This window comes from Dermochelys coriacea, chromosome 24, assembly GCF_009764565.3.
Source record: "Dermochelys coriacea isolate rDerCor1 chromosome 24, rDerCor1.pri.v4, whole genome shotgun sequence".
Classification (NCBI taxonomy): Eukaryota; Metazoa; Chordata; order Testudines; family Dermochelyidae; genus Dermochelys; species Dermochelys coriacea.
This window is the reverse complement of record NC_050091.1, coordinates 14098599-14116405: the sequence shown is the minus strand read 5'-3', so window position 1 is coordinate 14116405 and position 17807 is coordinate 14098599. Positions and strand designations below refer to the sequence as shown.

General features: G+C 59.7%; 1 protein-coding gene across 1 annotated transcript; it reads left to right on the top strand.

Moving 5' to 3' along the window:
• Window positions 1-539: 539 nt before the first annotated feature.
• Window positions 540-11555, top strand: LOC119847831 (free fatty acid receptor 3-like). Its single transcript, XM_038382954.2, has 2 exons — window positions 540-676; window positions 7710-11555. The coding sequence occupies exon 2, from the start codon at window positions 7726-7728 to the stop codon at window positions 8740-8742; it is 1017 nt and encodes a 338-aa protein (XP_038238882.1). The 5' UTR covers window positions 540-676; window positions 7710-7725; the 3' UTR covers window positions 8743-11555.
• The last annotated feature ends 6252 nt before the right edge of the window (window positions 11556-17807 follow it).

Below are 17807 nucleotides of genomic sequence, written 5' to 3'. Positions count from 1 at the left end.
TCAGTCCCGACCCACAGACCCCTCCATCCCAGCTCTGGAATACTGGGCCCTGTTTTGTTGCCCAAGAAGGGGATCTTGGAGCCAGGACTCCTGGGTTCTCTCCCCAGTTCTGGAAGGAGAGTGGGGTCTAGTGGTTGGGAGGGAGGAGCCAGGACTCCCGGGTTCTCTCCCCAGCTCGGGGAGGGGGGGCTAGTGGTTAGAGCAGCAGGCTGGGAGCCAGGACTCCTGGGTTCTGCTCTCAGCGGCTTCCCACTGCCCGGTCTGTGTCCAATTTTAGCCTTCAGCAGCCTGAGCACTGTGGCTCTTGCCCCCTCCCTGGGGGGACGATCCCTCCTTTCCCAGCCCCCCGGGCGCTAGAAGGTGGCCGGGATCCAGCCATCTCTGTGCCCCCCCAGCTCTACTACAAGAGGGTTCAGCCTCCCAGGGCGAGCTCCCAATCCACCCCCACCCACCCAAATCCCGGTGCATCTTCCCCGCCCCCGTCCAGCACCCGCCCCCAGTTCGAGCCCACTTTAGCCCCGCCCCGCCCCGCAGCTCCCGGCCCCGCCCTCGGGCGGTGCCAGCTGGTGCGGGAGGGGTGCGGGGGCTGCAGCCGGTGGAGCGGAGCAGACGGGACGGGACTCAGGAAGCAGCGCTCCAGCCGAGGGACCCAGGAGTCCGGCCACCTTCCAGCGTGGTAGGTGCCGGGCTGGGGGCTGGGGGTTGGGATTTGGGGGTTGGGAAGGGGTGGGGTGTGCCCCCCTGGCCTTAAATCTGTGCGTGCCCCTGAGATCCATCCCCCATCTCCCCCACCCCCTGCTCCCCCATAGCCCCCCGGCCTCCCATCCACCCCATATTCCCCACTCCCATGGACCCTGCCCCCCATATACCCCCTCCCCCTCCCTCCCCATAGCCCCTATCCCCCCATCATCTGTCCCTCCCCCCATGCACCCCAGATCCATCCATCCCCCACCCCACCATCTCTCCATCCTTTCGTGCACCCCAACCGTTAATCCCTCAAATCTTCCTCCATGCACCTCAACCCCTTCTCCCTTCATCCATCCTCTCATATCCCACACCCCTTGGCCCCAATGCACCCCCGTCTATCCAACTCCACAGTCCCACCCCCCAATTAATCCATCCTTTGTAGAATGTGTGTGTGTGTGTGTGAGATCCCTCCATCCTCCTCCATCCCGCCTCCCATAGCCCCACAGTCCCCCAACCAGCCCCCATGTACCCCCATAGCCCCAACCCTTCCTCCATCCATCCCCACCTTCTATCCATCCCACACTCCCGCATCATCCATAGCTCCCATCCCTCCCTTGGTCTATTCTCCTAGTCACTCCTCTGTCCATCCCCCCCCATATCCATCCATCCCCCCCATATCCATTCATCCCCTAGAGTCCCCACCATCCCCCCCAGCCAACTGCTTCATCTATTCCCCCCGGCACCCCCACTCCCATCTACCTCTCTGCTTCCTTTTACACCCTCCATCCTCCCCCCGCCCCAAGCCCCATCCAGCCTTGCACTGCCCTCGGTCCCCATGCAACCCTCCACCTCCATCCCCCTCCCCTGCACCCAGCTAAGTCCCCATCCCCCCCTCCCTCCACACCCCTCCATCTCCCCATCCCTTCATCCCCCCACGCCTCCATCCCTTCATCCCCCTCTGTCTGCCTATCCATCCAACCCTCTACACCCCTCCATCTCCCCATCCCTTCATCCTCCCCACCATCTATCCCTCCCTCCCTATAATCTATCTATCCCCATCCACCCCCTCTATCTATCTATCTATCTATCTATATATCTATCTATCCATCCCCATATACTGCATCTATCTCCATAGACCCCCTCTGTCTATCCATCCATCCCCAGACACCCCTTCTGTCTATCTATCTAATCATTGGCTGAGATCTGACTTGACCCAGCACCCCGGTGAGTTCAATTGGTGCCCCATCCCAGTCTGAGGCCTGTGAGCAAATAGCACAGGGCAAAGAGAGGAAAGGCAGTGTATAGAAAGGGATAGAGGAACACAATGAAGGATGGACAGATAGGTGTACATGGATCGACAGACAGGCAGATGTTCCAGTCTTATACCAGCTCCATGGTTCTCTGTGTAAAGCAACTCATTGTCCAGATGATGGTTTCCAGAAGAGAACCCAGGAGTCCTGACTCCCAGCCCCCCCCCCCCCGCTCTAACCACTAGACCCCACTCTCCTCCCAGAATTGGGGATCCAACCCAGGAAGGTGGATGTTTTGAATCAATCTTTCTTTAGGTTTCCATTCCCAGCTCTGTATTGGGAATGTGGTCTAGAGGGGAAAGGTCCCATATCCCACGCCCTGTCCCCAGAGCCAGCCGGTGCCCCACTCTGGGGCCAGATGGGATCCAATGCCCCCTAGAGGTGGAAGGTGGCCTGTCCCCTGTCCCAGCTCGCCAGGGCTGGAACAGTCTCTGTTTACCTACTGCAGAAAACTTTCTGGCTTCCCAGCAACGCCGGGCTGCACCTGTTTGCCGCTGTCCATGCCAGCGACCCCGGGGCCCCATGCTGAGGAACCATTAATGGGACTGATTTTTTCCCTCTGCGTCACACAAACACCTCCCTGTAGGCAAAAGATGCATGTCAGCATGGTCCTGGGCTGGGGAGCGCAGCGGGGTCCAATGGTTAGAGCAGGGGGCTGGGAGCCAGGACTGCTGGGTTCTAACCCTGGCTCTAGGAGGGGAGTGGGGTCTAGTGGTCAGAGCAGGGGGTTTCAGGCCATCCTTATAGCTCTGGGGGATGTGTGATTCCCCCCACTCTCGTGAGCCGGGATGACAGAAGCCAGAAGCAGGAGAGGACGAAGCCACGAGTCCTGCTCTGGTGCGTGTCAACGAGCCTGCCTGCGACCCCATCTCCCGGTGTCCCATGCACGGACCTGGCTCCATCAGGGAGACAGGTTTGCTCTAGTGATGAGCTGGCTGCGCTCCTGGCCCCGGGACAAGCATCCCTCATGGCCGAGGGCTCCAGATGCCAAAGGGCCTGTCGGCCGCCCTCCTGGAGAATGACCCTGAAACAGATCAGGGCATGCCGTGCTCTCGTGTATGTGATTGCGGGACCCCTGAGATTGCTGCTTGGGGGGATCCCTGCTGCCCCCTGCTGGAGGAGCTGAGCCCTGCTCTGGGTCTGCGTGTGCATGCACCGATCCTTTGGTGTGACCATGATGTGTGCGTGTGCATGCCTGCCTGCTTTTAAGAGAAGCCAACACTCTCCACTTCACACCCCTGGCAGGAGTTTGCTTCACTAAGGACTATCTCTGGCTGTGTGTCTGGGCAGTGCCTGGCATAGCGGGGCCCTGGTCTCCCCCGGGCCAGGGACTGTCTCTCATAGCAGGGCCTGGATCCTTAACCCTGCTAGCACCCAGTGGTGGGGAGTTCCATGGGTTAATGATGTGCTGTGTGGCAAATCTGTTTCTTTCATTCAGCCTTTAGCATGTTGTGTAAACACCGGCTGCTTTTCTGCCGCAGACTCCAGCTCTCCAAAGATCTTCAGGAAGGATGTTTATTGTAATTTTCTTATTTTTCTGCACATTGGCCCCTAGCAGCCTTTAGATCCATTCTTGGAAATTGTGAAGTGCTGTTTGGCTTTCACGTCACACAACCAGCAGACTGGCCATCCCCGCACCATTAGCCCTGAGGCCAGGCAGAGTCACCGGGTGACTGGGGAGGGACAAAGGGCTGAGAGATCAAACACCCCTGGATGTTAGAGATGTCTGAGTACAATGAAGATCCAGCCCAAAGCCAGAGAGAGAAATGCGGAGCCAGGACGCCAGGGTTCTGTCCCCAGCTCTGGGCATGCAGGGGGGTCTAATGGTTGGGACTGGCAGAGAGAACTCCGTTTCCCAGTTGTACTGGTGGCTTTATTTGAACACTGGGCAACTACTGCTGTGTCCAATAAAGCAAAAGAGCTGGGAATGGAACCCAGGAATCTGGCTCCCAGTACCCCCTGTTCTAACCACTAGACCCCACTTCCCTCCCAGAGCTGGGCACAGAACCCAAGTATCAATGTTGATCCAATTGAGCAGTACCCATGCGGCGTTGCTGTGTGGCTGTTCCCTGGCTGCTCCACCCCAGAGATGGGCACATCTCAGTGTCTTGTCACCAAATCTGATCAGCTTCTGCCTCATTAGTACCCGAAAGCTTTCCCCCGTCACCGCAGGGCAGGCTGGGGCAGAACAGATCTGGGCTTGGTGGTTTGTGGGGGGCTGTAACCCCCATTTTCCAGGGTCCCCTCACCAGGTAGGGGGCATTGGACCAGGCCCAGATGTAGGGAGGGAAGGGCAGAGTGGGTACATTTAGGCTCTGAGGTACTGAGCTGAGCAGAGGGTCTGGCTGGTGTGACTGCGGCCCAGAGCCTAGGCACGAGCTGGTATTTCTTCCTGGTAGATTAGAGCCAATGGAGTCTAGTGGTTAGAGCAGGGTTGGGGACTGGGAGCCAGGACTCCTGGCTTCTCTCCCTGGCTCCGGGAGGGGAGTAGGGTCTAGGGGGTCAGAACAAGGGGGGCTGGGAGCTCTGCTTCAGGAAGGTGGGGAGTGAAGTTTCCCTGCATGGTGTATACCAGATGCCAGCGGCTGGAAAGCCCTGCCCCGCTGACCAGCAGCTCCCCCAAGCTGTCAGAGCCCCTGGCGCTTCATCCCTCACCCACTTGAGGGAAGAGAAATTTGGTTTCCTACTTAGATTCCCCTGATCAGCATGATGAGAAAAGCCCTCCCATGCTGGCAGCTCATCTCCCCTCATTAGATCCATCCATCAGCCTGTCCAGCTGCTGTTTCACTAGCCAGCTCTGCATGCACCCCAGTTCTGCCGGTGTCCCTCAATCCCAACCCGCAGCTCCCTGGCAACCCAGCCCTGGGCTCCCCACACACCCTCGGCCATGCCCAGATCCCCTGGCATGCTGCCACTCACTGGCCTGCCGGGATTGGGCGTGTACCTCCCATCCTGAGCCGAGCATCTTGTCACCTTCCTAATGGCTAGACAAGGCGCTATGACTCAGAGATTGCACACCGGGTGTAGACATGCCCTAAGTCATCCTCTAAGCAGGCGCCAGCCATTAGCAGCTGGGCTGGGGCCACCAGTTCCTGGATCTACAGTGCAACCTCCTCTAGGGCTGGAAGACGTAAGGGGATACTAGCCTACTATATCTGCCAGGTAACAGAGCAACTGTCTTAGCTCACATGGGCTGTGCTGTTGATCTAGAGGCCCAGTTGTTAAAACAGGAGCTTTGTTCAACCTTAATGGTGCAGTTACGAGCTGATCCTGGTACTTGGCCTGCCTCCCTTTTATAGACTGGGGGAAACTGAGGCACAAAGTGACTTGCTCAAGGTTAGACAGGGTGTATAGGGCAGAGCTGGGAACAGAACCCAGGAGTCCTGAGTCCACCTGCCTACCCCCCAACACTTTAAGCAACCACTAGACCTTACTCCCCTCCCAGAACCAGGATAGAACCCAGGAGTCCTGGCTCCCAAGGGCCAGGTTAGCCTATTTATTCTCCTAGCTAGAGAGGCGCCTGCAGGGGCCCCATGTCCTCTCCCCCAGCCCTTCGGGAGGGAGGCGGGGGGCTTTCCATTGGGCAGTGCTCCGTTCAGCTGTCGCGTGGTCTCCTTGCGGAGGAAGGGCCGTGGGAAAGTGTGGGGTTGTCGGCCTGCAGTTTGCAGGCAGGGTTGGGGGGATCTTGCATTGCGGTGGTTCCCACGTTCTCACCCCGACTGTCTGACAGATAAGGGAGAGGCGAGATGGCCAAGCCGATCAGGGGCATGCAAATGCGCTGGCTTCAGAACACGGATAAGCAATGTACACACATGACCCTGGGCTGCTCTGCCTCACAGCGCCCCCTAGCACCACTCTGGGGGACCAAGGCCAGCCCGGACTGCCAGGGGAGAGTGCCTGGCCCTACTCCCCAGGGAGCCCCCACCCCACCCTGCAGCATAGCGCCCCCTTGCCCCACAATGGGGCCAGCCCTGACTGCGAGGAGAGAGCTAGTGTAGTTAATCTAGCGGGAGAGCGACCATGGGGTGGGAATTGAGCCCCCAGGCCAGTCATGGGAACTGCAGCTGTGGGAGTGACTCAGGCCCTCTCCCGGAAAGATGAGCCAAACCCATGGATTGAGTTAGGCCATGATTATGTGGGGAAGAGACACCTTGTAACTGACCCACTGTCCGTCTCTTGGGAGATAATTTGTTCCCTTAACCTGCAATGAGACACTCGAGCTCCTGATGTATCAATGCAGACAGCGGCCTGCTGGGGCTGTCCGTGAGAGACAAAACCCAGGAGTCCTGACTCCCAGCCCCCTCCCTGCTCTTACCTACTTGACTCCACTTCCCTCCCAGAGCTGGGAATAGAACCTAGGAGTCTTGGCTTCCATCCTTCCCCTGCTCTAACCACTAGACCCCCCTCCCCTCCCAGAGCTGGGAATAGAACCCAGGAGTCCTGGCTCCCGGCCCCTCCCCCCCCCGCTCTAACGTACTAGACCCCACTCCCGGAGACAAAACCCAGGAATCAGCTCTGATCCAGTTCCCCAGCACCAGGCGAGCCGTCCCTGTGCAGTGTTGCCATGTGGCAGTTCCCCAGCTTGCCCCTCCGCCCCCCACATGTGGCCGTGTCTCAGGGCCGGGTGAGACGTGCCCTGGTCCGGTTGTTGTCCTAAGTCTGAGTGTTGCTTAGACAGTGATGGAGGATTCGCTCAGCGGCTGTAGACACTAAACAGTATCTAGGGCAGCGTGGGGCGGATGTGTGTGGTTGAACGGCAGAGCCATGTCATCATCAAGATCTGGGGTGCTGATAAACGCTGGGCTCCTTGCAGCTGATCTAGTGACGCTTCACATCCTGGGGCACTGGGTACAGTCTCCGCCCCCCCCCCCCACTCCCTCCTTGGGGCTACATTGGCAGGGGGGTCAGGGGAGCTATTTGGGGTGTCCTGGTTGTGTGTGTCTGCTGGTCCCTGCTCTCTGGGTGTGTTTGTGTGCTGCCCCCTGCTGGAGGGGCTGGGCCCTGCTCTGTGTGTTAGCCCTGCCCCCTGCTGGATACACTGCTTGTGTGTACACACACATCTGCATCGCTGGCAACACACGACCCTTTCTGTGCGTTCCTGGTGAGGAGGGGCTGCCTGGGTGATGCCGCCTGTCTGGAGTGGAGGCCATGGAAGTGCATGGAGGGGGGTGCATGCCGATGGGGGCGGGGAGGGGGAACGAGCTCCCCCCCATGGCCAAGAGAGAGTGATGGGGCTGGGCAGAGCAGGGGCAGACACATCTTGGCTAGGGTTGTTGGGTTCCCCCAGGGTGTTCGGGATCTCAGTGTGGCCCCCGCTCCTGCAGGTTGTCATGCCCCGGCTGTGCTCTGGTGGGGTGGGGAGGGAAGGAGCGAGGGGTGCGAGCGGCTGCCAAGCCTCGGCCACTAAGGCCTGAATTAAAGCAGGCTTGGTAGCCAAGCAAAATACTCCGCTGGCTACTCAGATCTCAGCCCCTGAGCCAGCCAGTCCCCGTCCTGGGGCTGGGTTGGAGCCAGCGCTTCCTAGAGGGGATAGGCCCCATGTCCCATTCCCTGCCTCTCCCGCCCCCGAGCCAGCCAGTCTCCCACAGGCTAGATGGGAGCTGGTGCCCCCTAGTTGGAAAAGGCCCCATGTCCCGTTCCCTGCCCCCGTTGAGCCGGCGCCCCCTAGAGGGGAAAGGCCCCACGTCCCATCCTGCCCCTGTCTCTCCCCAGGTGAAATGCCCCCAGCATGGCCCCACAGCCCGAGGAGCGCGCCCTGTACCTCTCCATCTACCTGCTGACCATCCTGACCGGCTTCCCCACCAACTTGCTCGCCCTGCACGCCCTCATCCGCAAGCTGCGGCGCAAGGCCACCCCCAACTGCATCCTCCTGCTCAACCTCACCCTCTCCGACCTCTGCTTCCTGGCCTTCCTGCCCTTCAAGGTGGCCGAGGCCGGGGCCGGGCGCTGGCCGCTGCCCGCCTTCCTCTGTCCCCTCAGCGGCCTCTTCTACTTCAGCACCATCTACTCCAGCACCCTCTTCCTGACGGCCGTCAGCGTAGAGCGCTACCTGGCCACGGCCTACCCCATCCGCTACAAGCTGCGGCGCCGCCCCGCCTATGCCACTCTGGCCAGCCTGGGCCTGTGGATGTGCTCGTTGGCCCACTGCAGCATCGTCTACGTGACCGAGCTGCAGCCAGGCAGCGGGCCGGCCAACGGCACCAGCGCCTTCTCCTCCTCCAGGGACCTCTGCTACGATGACTTCACCCCCAGCCAGCTGCAGGTGCTGCTCCCCATGCGCCTGGAGCTGGGCATTGTCCTCTTCCTGGTGCCCTCCTTGCTCACCTCCTTCTGCTACTGCGGCTTCATGTGGGTAGTGGTCTCCTCACCACACCTCCGCCGGGGGAAGAAGCAGCGGGCTGTGGGCTTGGTAGCCGCCACCCTCGCTGTCTTCATCGTCTGCTTCACGCCCTACAACGTCTCCCACGTGGTGGGCTTCGTCCAGCGGGTCAGCCCGGCCTGGAGGGACAAGGCCCTGCTCCTGAGCACCTTCAACGCCAGCCTGGATCCTGTCATCTTCTACTTCTCCTCCTCCGCAGTCCAACACTCCTGCTGCAGGTTCCTGGCCCGGCTCTGGGGGGTCTGCTCCCTGCCCCCCTTGGCCAGGAAGGTCTTCTACCGACAAACAGAGAAGCTGACGCCGGGGCAGCCCCAGGAGCAATGCAGAGGCCTTGGGGGCGGCCAGGTTTGCTGCTCCAAGCTGTGATCCCAGCAGTCACCCATCCCCAGCCCTCATAGACTGACTTGACTGTGGGGCAGTCCAGTGGGTTAGGAAGGCAGGACTCCTGGGTTCTATCCCTGGTGCTGGGGTCCAGTGGGGTTGGAGCATGGGGCTGGGAGTCACGACTGCTGGGTCCTATTCCCAGATCCACATCTTCCCAGAGCCGCTCTCCCTGCCCCCCGCTGCCCGGGATCCCCTCTTTGGGGCCAGGACCAAGCTGGAAAGCACCAACCTCATGACATGATCAGGTCAGGACTGGAACCCACCGCTGAGCCATGTCAAGGCCCCATACCCCCTTCCGTTCTCCATTAGAGGCCTCTGCCATTCACCGTATAGAAGGAATCCCTGCCCTGCAAGGCTGAGCAGACAGAGCCCAGGTCTGTTGGCCTGCTTCGTGACTTCCCCACTCTGTGCCTCAGTTTCCCTCAATGGACAGTGAGGATAATGACACTGACCTGTAAAGCATTGTGGGATTTAGGGACCAAGAACCGGCTACTGGGACATCATCATCCTGGGACAAACCAGGTGCCTTCCTGTTGGGATTATTAGCAACACGGCCCTCCTCTCACAGATCCTCTGTTGGGACTCAAACCCTCCACCTTGGTACCAAAACACACACCTATGCCTCCTGCCACAAAGCAGCAATGCGGTGGGCGGGCGGCAGTTGTAGGCTGTTTTCTGGGCCGGGGAGATGAGGCCCGCTCGCAGTGCACCTCCACAGCAAGAGGGGGCGACAGAGAGCACTAGCTCTCATGGATCGCAATGGTGGGAGACGTCCTGCTGGCAGTGCATGGCATGGGTTTGTGCAGCATGAGACTGCAATGCCTCCCTCTGGTGGAGTCGCTGGGTACTGCAACACCCCCTGGTGGCCTCTTATGGGAATGCATCCCGCTGGTGACCTCATCTCAAACTTTGATCATCCATTTTGCTGCTACCCCCCAGATTTGTCCCCGCCTGTGCCTGTGGGTCCAGCCAAAGGCGCCTCATTAGGCTCTGTAATCACGGCAAAGAGAAGCTAATTAAAGCGGCTGACGCAGGGCATTGAAGCAAGAGGCTTGGAGTCAATCGGGCCACTGGTTTCTATCCTGGAGAATGTGACATGGTCTGGTTATCGAGGAGATAATGGAGTGTGTGAATGTAACCTACAAACAGGACTGGTTAGCATGAGGAGGGGCTGGGAATCAGGACTCCTGGGTTCTATCCCAGCTCTGGGACGGGTGCAGAGTCTAGTGGTTAGAAGGGGGGCTGGAAGTCAGGACACCTGGGTTCTCTTCCTAGCTCTCCCTCTGGTCGCCTGCATCTTATCCCATATCTATGCCTCATTTGTCTCCTGCTTGTATAACATATAGAATTATATTTATCCAGCCCCCGAACAAAAATAACATTTAATTAGCTAATGTTTGCAAAGCACTCTATGTACCTGGCTGGGAGACAGGAATAAACCCTCCACCCTGAGTGCAAAAGGGCTTTGAAACAAGCCCTCCATACTGAGTGTGAAAGGGCTTTGAAACAAGCGCCGACTGGCAGTTCTGCAATATATGGGAAGTCTTGTTAGTATACAGAGGGGAAACTGAGGCACAGAGCATGTACAGGAGTTACCCACATTGACACAGGAATAGAACCCAGGAGTCCTGGCTCCCAGCCCCCTCTCCACTAATCACTAGAACACGTCATTTCTATGCACAACAATTTGTAAAGTGGACTCGACTCCTTGAGGCAGAAAGATGCTATAGCTTGAGGGCCAGACCCCCAGCTGGGGTCAATGGGCCTATTACGAACTCACAGGTCATGCCCACTCTTGGCCCCGTACAGTCCCTGGGGGGAACCCCCTTCAGTGCAACAGCCCTTCTTGGGGGTCCGCTCTCTCTCAGCAGTTAAGCCCCTCTGCCTCCTGGAACCGCACCTCTCTGAGCCTTAGCACGCCTGTCCCTCTCCGTGGGCCCCCGCAGGGAGTCCACTTACTCTGGACCCCCGGGGCCTCCACTCCCAGAGGGAATAATGCCCCCTGTTCTCTAGACCAGAGCGACTCTCAGCCAGCGTAACACAGGAGGGGTTAGTGAGTGTCTGAACCCAGCACAGGAAACTCTCAGGGCCTCAGGCCTGGCCTCCCTCAGCGCAGCAGGGGTGCTCTGCCTGCTCTCTCCCTCCAGTCCCAAGACCCTGCACTTTCCGGCTGGGCATCAGATATCACCTGCCCCAACAGCTCCTCCCTGCCCTTTATCTTCTGTCCAGGTAAACAGGTCGCTGGGGCCCTCTCTCTTCTGTCCTTTGTTCCCCTCTGGCTGGGTCACCGGGGTCCTCTCTCCTCAGCCCTTTGTCCTCCCACTGGCCAGAGCCGGCTGACGGCCAAGCTGGGGTTGGCCTCTTAGTCACCAGGTCATCAGTTGTTAGGGTTCCCCATCTCCAGGCCGTTTTCCAGGGGACTGGCTGCTAGGCGAGGTCACACCTGGTTCTCTGCAACAACAAACCGTCTCCCACCGCCTTATTAAACATGCAGCACACAGGGAAACTGAGGCACGCACACGCTATTCATGTAAAACACGACAAAAATCCGCAACTTCGTCACAGGGCTATAGCTCCATTGAAGTCAGTGGGGTCAGATTCCAGCTGGGATCAATCGGTCGGAGCTCCATTGGGATCAATGGGGCCAGATCTCTGGTGCCAATCAGCGACACCTACACTGATTTGTCACTAGCTGAGTATCTGGCCCAGTATTTGAATTTATGTCTCGTTCCAGCTGAGAGGAAGTGGCACAACGTCAGATTTCCGTGCTAAGGGCTGTTTGGAGATTAATTTATCTGGAGAACTAGGCAACCTCGAGGGTTTAGATAAGAGCGCAGCACTGAAACCCGACTGCCAGGATGGCACAAGGGGATCAGGGCTCTGTTCGGCTTATTTCATCTGATAAGGGCTTTATTAACAGCCGCAGCTATCTCCACTGGTGCAAAATGGGGCAGAACATTGCCAGTTTAGAAATCAGTACAAGCCCCACAGCGCTCTGCTGTGTGAGCCTCTGTAGGAAGGCTGCAGTAGTAGGCTGTTATCCCACTATGGAGGGCTGCAGGAGTAGTAGGCTATTATCCCCTTATATGTTTAACAGCCAACACAACAGAGAGATGGTGTGCCTGGCGCTGAGATGCAGCCACCTCTGGGGTGGGGCAGCTGGGGAGCAGCCACACACAATTCTGCAGGGGGTTGTGAGATGGCATTCGGCCAGGACGCCAGGGTTCATGTCCTGATTCCTGCAGACCATGCCAGGGAAGCAGTGTGCAGTGGGGCTCCCGGGGCTGTCAGGCGGTGGGATGCTAAGCAGCACGCAGGCGAGGGACAGCTGGCTTGCCGCAGTGCGGAAGGAGGAGCCCTGGTTGCCCTGAGAATGCGAAGCCTGCCAGGAATGGGCCATGTGCAGCGCGGACACTGATCAGAGATGGGCGCAGCGTAGCCTGGGCACATGGCATGCCAGAGCCGGGGCAGTGGGTGGGAGGGTGGGAGGAACTGGACCTCTAGGGGGCACCCTCATCCACTCTGCCTGAGTCATCACCCCCCCCCGACCCCGCCTGCCACCCTCCAGTCGTTCCCCCTCATCCTCTCACCCTTAACTCCCTGTGAGTCACCGGGGGGCTGGAAGCCAGGACTACTGGGTTCTCTCTCAGGCTCCAGGAGAGGTGTGAAGGTCTTGTGGCTAGAGTGGGAGCGGAGGGGCTGGGAGCCAGGACTCCTGGATGCTCTCTCAGCTCTGGGAGGGGAGTGGGGTCTAGTGGATAGGGCCGGGGGAGGGTTGGGAGCCCGGACTCCTGGGTTCTCTCTCAACTCTGGAAGGGAAGTGGGGTCTGGTGGTTAGAAAGGGGGAGGGGAGCCAGGACTCCTGGGTTCTCTCCCCATCTGCATGACCCAGACAAGTCCTTTCCGCCCTCTCCAAATCTCCAGTTCCTTCTATTGCCCGAGCCCCCCGGAATCCAAGTTGCCGGTGCAATTCCTGGCGATGGGGAGCCCATGGAAGGTGGTGAGTCCCAGCACATAACGGACCGGTTCCTTCTGTGACAGGGCCTCACTCCCCTGGAGCGGGCGGCGTCGCCCTAGGCCAGACCTTTGACAGGCTAGAAGGAAGGACCACGAAGAAAGGGGGCATGAGCGCGGCTAGGAGTCCAGCAGGTCTGCAGCTGATCCTCCCATCTCTGTCTCTGGCCCCCAGCATCTAACCCGCCCAGGGAGGGGCTCTTGCCTCAGTCGCCCCAGACACCCACCGCAGGGAGCCTTGCTTTGGGTGTGTGAGAGAGACAGTGATGGAGCCCCCTAGAGGGGAAAGGCCCATGTCCCAGTCCCCCGCCCTAGGGGCTGGATCAGAACCAGCGCCCCCTATAGGGGAAAGGCCCATGTCCCAGTCCCCCGCCCTAGGGGCTGGATCAGAACCAGCGCCCCCTATAGGGGAAAGGCCCATGTCCCAGTCCCTCGCCCTAGGGGCTGGATCAGAACCAGCGCCCCCTAGAGGGGAAAGGCCCATGTCCCAGTCCCCCGCCCTAGGGGCTGGATCAGAACCAGCGCCCCCTATAGGGGAAAGGCCCATGTCCCAGTCCCTCGCCCTAGGGGCTGGATCAGAACCAGCGCCCCCTAGAGGGGAAAGGCCCATGTCCCAGTCCCCTGCCCTAGGGGCTGGATCAGAACCAGCACCCCCTATAGGGGAAAGGCCCATGTCCCAGTCCCTCGCCCTAGGGGCTGGATCAGAACCAGCGCCCCCTAGAGGGGAAAGGCCCATGTCCCAGTCCCCTGCCCTAGGGGCTGGATCAGAACCAGCGCCCCCTAGAGGGGAAAGGCCCATGTCCCAGTCCCCTGCCCTAGGGGCTGGATCAGAACGAGCGCCCCCTAGAGGGGAAAGGCCCATGTCCCAGTCCCCCACCCTAGCGCCAGATCAGAACCAGTGTCCCCTATAGGGGAAAGGCCCATGTCCCAGTCCCCCGCCCTAGGGGCTGGATCAGAACCAGCGCCCCCTAGAGGGGAAAGGCCCATGTCCCAGTCCCCCACCCTAGCGCCAGATCAGAACCAGCGCCCCCTAGAGGGGGAAGGCCCCATGTCTCAGTCCCCCGCCCTAGGGGCTGGATCAGAACCAGCGCCCCCTAGAGGGGAAAGGCCCATGTCCCAGTCCCCCGCCCTAGGGGCTGGATCAGAACCAGCGCCCCCTAGAGGGGAAAGGCCCATGTCCCAGTCCCCCACCCTAGCGCCAGATCAGAACCAGCGCCCCCTATAGGGGAAAGGCCCATGTCTCAGTCCCCCGCCCTAGGGGCTGGATCAGAACCAGCGCCCCCTAGAGGGGAAAGGCCCATGTCCCAGTCCCCCGCCCTAGGGCTGGATCAGAACCAGCGCCTTCTATAGGGGAAAGGCCCATGTCCCATTCCCCCGCCCTAGGGGCTGGATCAGAACCAGCGCCCCCTAGAGGGGAAAGGCCCCATGTCCCAGTCCCTGCCCAGCTAGGGTCTCCCTTTCCGTCCCTGCCTTTGGGGTCTGATGCCCTTTGGCATTTACCCTGCAGATTTTGAAGGGGCCCGGGGGGACGCTGGGGCAGGAGTCTCTTACCAGCCAGCCCCACACCCAGGCTGAGCAGCCCCAGCAGGGCTATTTTCAGGAGGTTGAGGCCAGCGATCAAGGAAGGGGGCTCCTGGTGCTGCGGGTCTGGAAGGGGAAAGCCCTAGAGTTAAGGATGCAGGGGAAACCCAGATCCCCAGGAGGCTCCCAGTGTCCCTGCAGAGCCCAGGGCCTGCAGGTCTCTCCCCAGGCAGATGAGCTATACCAAGCCCATGGGGCTGATGTCCAGCACCTTCCCGTCTCCTGCTGGTACCCACCAGCCCTGCAGCCCCTCCTGAGGCAAATGCCCTGGCCTGTCACTGTGAGATGCTCTGCATCTATCCAGAAGTCTCAAATCCTCCCAAACCCTTTCCCCATCATCACGTCATTCCCTTGCCCTGCGGGACTCCCCGCCACTGGATGAGAGTGGGGCCAGCCCGTGGGACTCCCTGCCACTGGATGTGAGTGGGGCCAGCCCGTGGGACTCCCTGCCACTGGATGTGAGCAGGGCCAGCCTGCAGGACTCCCCACCACTGCAAGTGAGCAGGGACAGCCTATGGGACTTCCCACCACTGGATGTAACTGGGACCAGCCCACAAGACTCCTCGCCACTGGAAGTGAGTAGGGTCAACCCGCAGGATTCCCTGCTAGATGACAGGATTTGGGCTCCCCCTACTCACCATAGGTGTAGTCAGTGCTGAGGGGATCCAGCAGGGATGGGTGCCCCACCTGACAGGTGTAGGTGGCTCTTGGCCCTGAGGAGGGTAAGTCCAGGGTGGTGGAAGCCTGGAGGGGTCCAGTCAGGTCCCCACACTCCTGCAGTGGTTGGGCTGAGGGCAGATGGACGCTCCCTCGGTACCAGACGAGCTGGGCAGGTGGGGGGTAAAAACCAGCGGTTCTGCAAACCAGGGTCCATTTTGACTCTGGCTTCGGGTGAAACTGGAGGAAAATAACTGGGTGGGAGGGTCGGGCTGGGGTGAAATGGGACAGACACATGGTGGGTACGGGGGGAGACAGACCGACAGAGGGGGAAAAATAATCAAACTGACACGTCTTGGGAAAGAGTCATAAAGACATTGCCAGAGTGGAATGGGACATGGGGCTTTTCCCCTGTAGAGGGCGCTAACTCTGCCCCGGCCCCAGGGCAGGGAACTGGCTGGCTCTAATCTCACACGCACGGAGAAGTTCTCATCCCCTCCAGCAGGGGGCAGCACATGCACAATCACACACACACACACAGAGTAGTTTTCATCCCCTCCAGCAGGGGGCAGCACACGCACACACACACACACACACAGCAGTTCTCATCCCCTCCAGCAGGGGGCAGCACATGCACAATCACACACGCACAGAGCAGTTCTCATCCCCTTCAGCAGGGGGCAGCACACACACACACACACACACACACACAGAGCAGTTTTCATCCCCTCCAGCAGGGGGCAGCACACGCGCACACACACACACACACAGAGCAGTTCTCATTCCCTTCAGCAGGGGGCAGCACACGCACACACACACACACACACACACAGCAGTTTTCATCCCCTCCAGCAGGGGGCAGCACACGCACACACACACACACACACACACACAGCAGTTCTCATCCCCTCCAGCAGGGGGCAGCACACACACAAACACACACACACAAACACACACACACACAGAGCAGTTTTCATCTCCTCCAGCCGGGGGTGGACAGACCAACGAACACACCCCCACTCAGGAGCCATGAGAGCAGCTAAGCCAGTGTGGGACAAAGGTCCCAGCCCCTACCTGTGACCCCGCGCTCCTCCCCAGAGGATGCAGGCAGGGGCCCTTACCATAAACACGCAGCTGGGTCCCGTTGCCTCGGGCCTCCCCGGTGCCCCACAGCAGCACCCGGCAGACATATTTCCCAGCATCCTCCAGGCTGACGTTGGTGATGGCCAGGGTCCCTTCCCCTCTGCGCAGGAAGGTGTTGGGATAGGCCAGCGTGAAGCGGGCTCTCAGGGGCACAGTGGCCTCTCCCCCTGGCCCACCTCGGGACCAGGAGACGGCGCCCTTGTCTGTGGACAGCCCCCGGGAGAAGGTGCAGTTCAGGGTGGCGTTGTCTCCCCGGATGACACCCACCTCGGACGGAAACTGCATCACGGAGAGGTTGGCATCTGTATAGAGACACAAGCATGGGGAGGGGCTACAGCAGGGTCCTATGGAACTCCCTGCCACTAGATGTTAGTGGGGTATGTCTGTGGGACTCCCTGCAACATGATACTAGTGCATCTTCCTTGTCGGACTCCTGGGTTCTATCCTTGGTGCCAGGAAGGGACTGGGGTCTAGTGGGTTAGAGCAGGGGTTCTCAAACTGGGGGTTGTGACCCCTCAGGGGGTCACATGGTTATTATGTGTGTGTGGGGGATTAATTTATAAGGTGGGGTTGCACTCATAGATTTGCTGTGTGAAAGGGGTCACCGGTACAAAAGTTTGAGAACCACTGGGTTAGCGCAAAAGGGGGGCTAGGAATCAGGACTCCTGGGTTCTATCCCTGTCTCCGTACAACCTTGGGTGAGTCACTTAATCACATCATGCCTCAGTTTCCCCATCCTATCACCTGAGTCACTTCCCTAGCTGTGTACGTGCCATGGGAGCAGGGATTTCTGTACCAAGGGCTCTCTGTGGCAGGAAGAGCAGACACTCTCCACCCCCCTGCCACACACCCACATTAAATGTTTGTCCTCATGTCTCACACTCATCCGGTTTTGTTCAAGGGAAGCTGGCATCAGGTCAAGTCAGGTAACGAGGCCATTGGGAATAGGCAAAGCGAGGCTCAAACCCGAACGGCACAGATTTCACTAATGAACCCAATGGACTAATTGCCACGCTGGCTACGCACCAGTGGATTACCCAGCTCCGGTGGTGATTTGTGGGGGGAAATCGCAAACACAGAAGGGGGGAAACTGGGGACACACACAGCCTCCCACCCCAGGCTGCATCTGATCAGCGCAGCCGGCTTCTGGCACTCAGTGCGGAGTGGCAGCCTAACCAGCCTCCCCCGGCCCCCTGGTCAGCTGCGCCCAGCGCCCTCCCGCCCGGGTCACAAACGTTGAGGGATGGAAAAGTGTGGGGAGAAGAGGGCATAGAGAAAGTCCCTGGCATGGGGGGGGGCAGGGGATCAAGGATCCTGCTATGGGGGAAGGGGTAAAAGGTGCACACAGAATCCCTGGCATGGGGGGATGGGGGTCACACAGAACCCCTGTCACAGGGGGAAGGAAAACGGGGGGATGACAAACAGAGCCCCTCACATGGGGGAGAGGGAAATGGGGGCCACAGAGCCCCCGGCAGGAGGGAAGGGGGGACCCAAGCATGGCAGAGGACAAAGTGGGAGGTTCACAGAGCCCCTGGCATGGGGGGAGACGGGGGGACCCTGGCGTGTGGCAAACAGGAGGCACCACAGTCTCGCAGCTGCTCCCCCGATTGCTGCATTGGGCTCCCTCACCCTGGCCCATGTGCTTTTAAGGT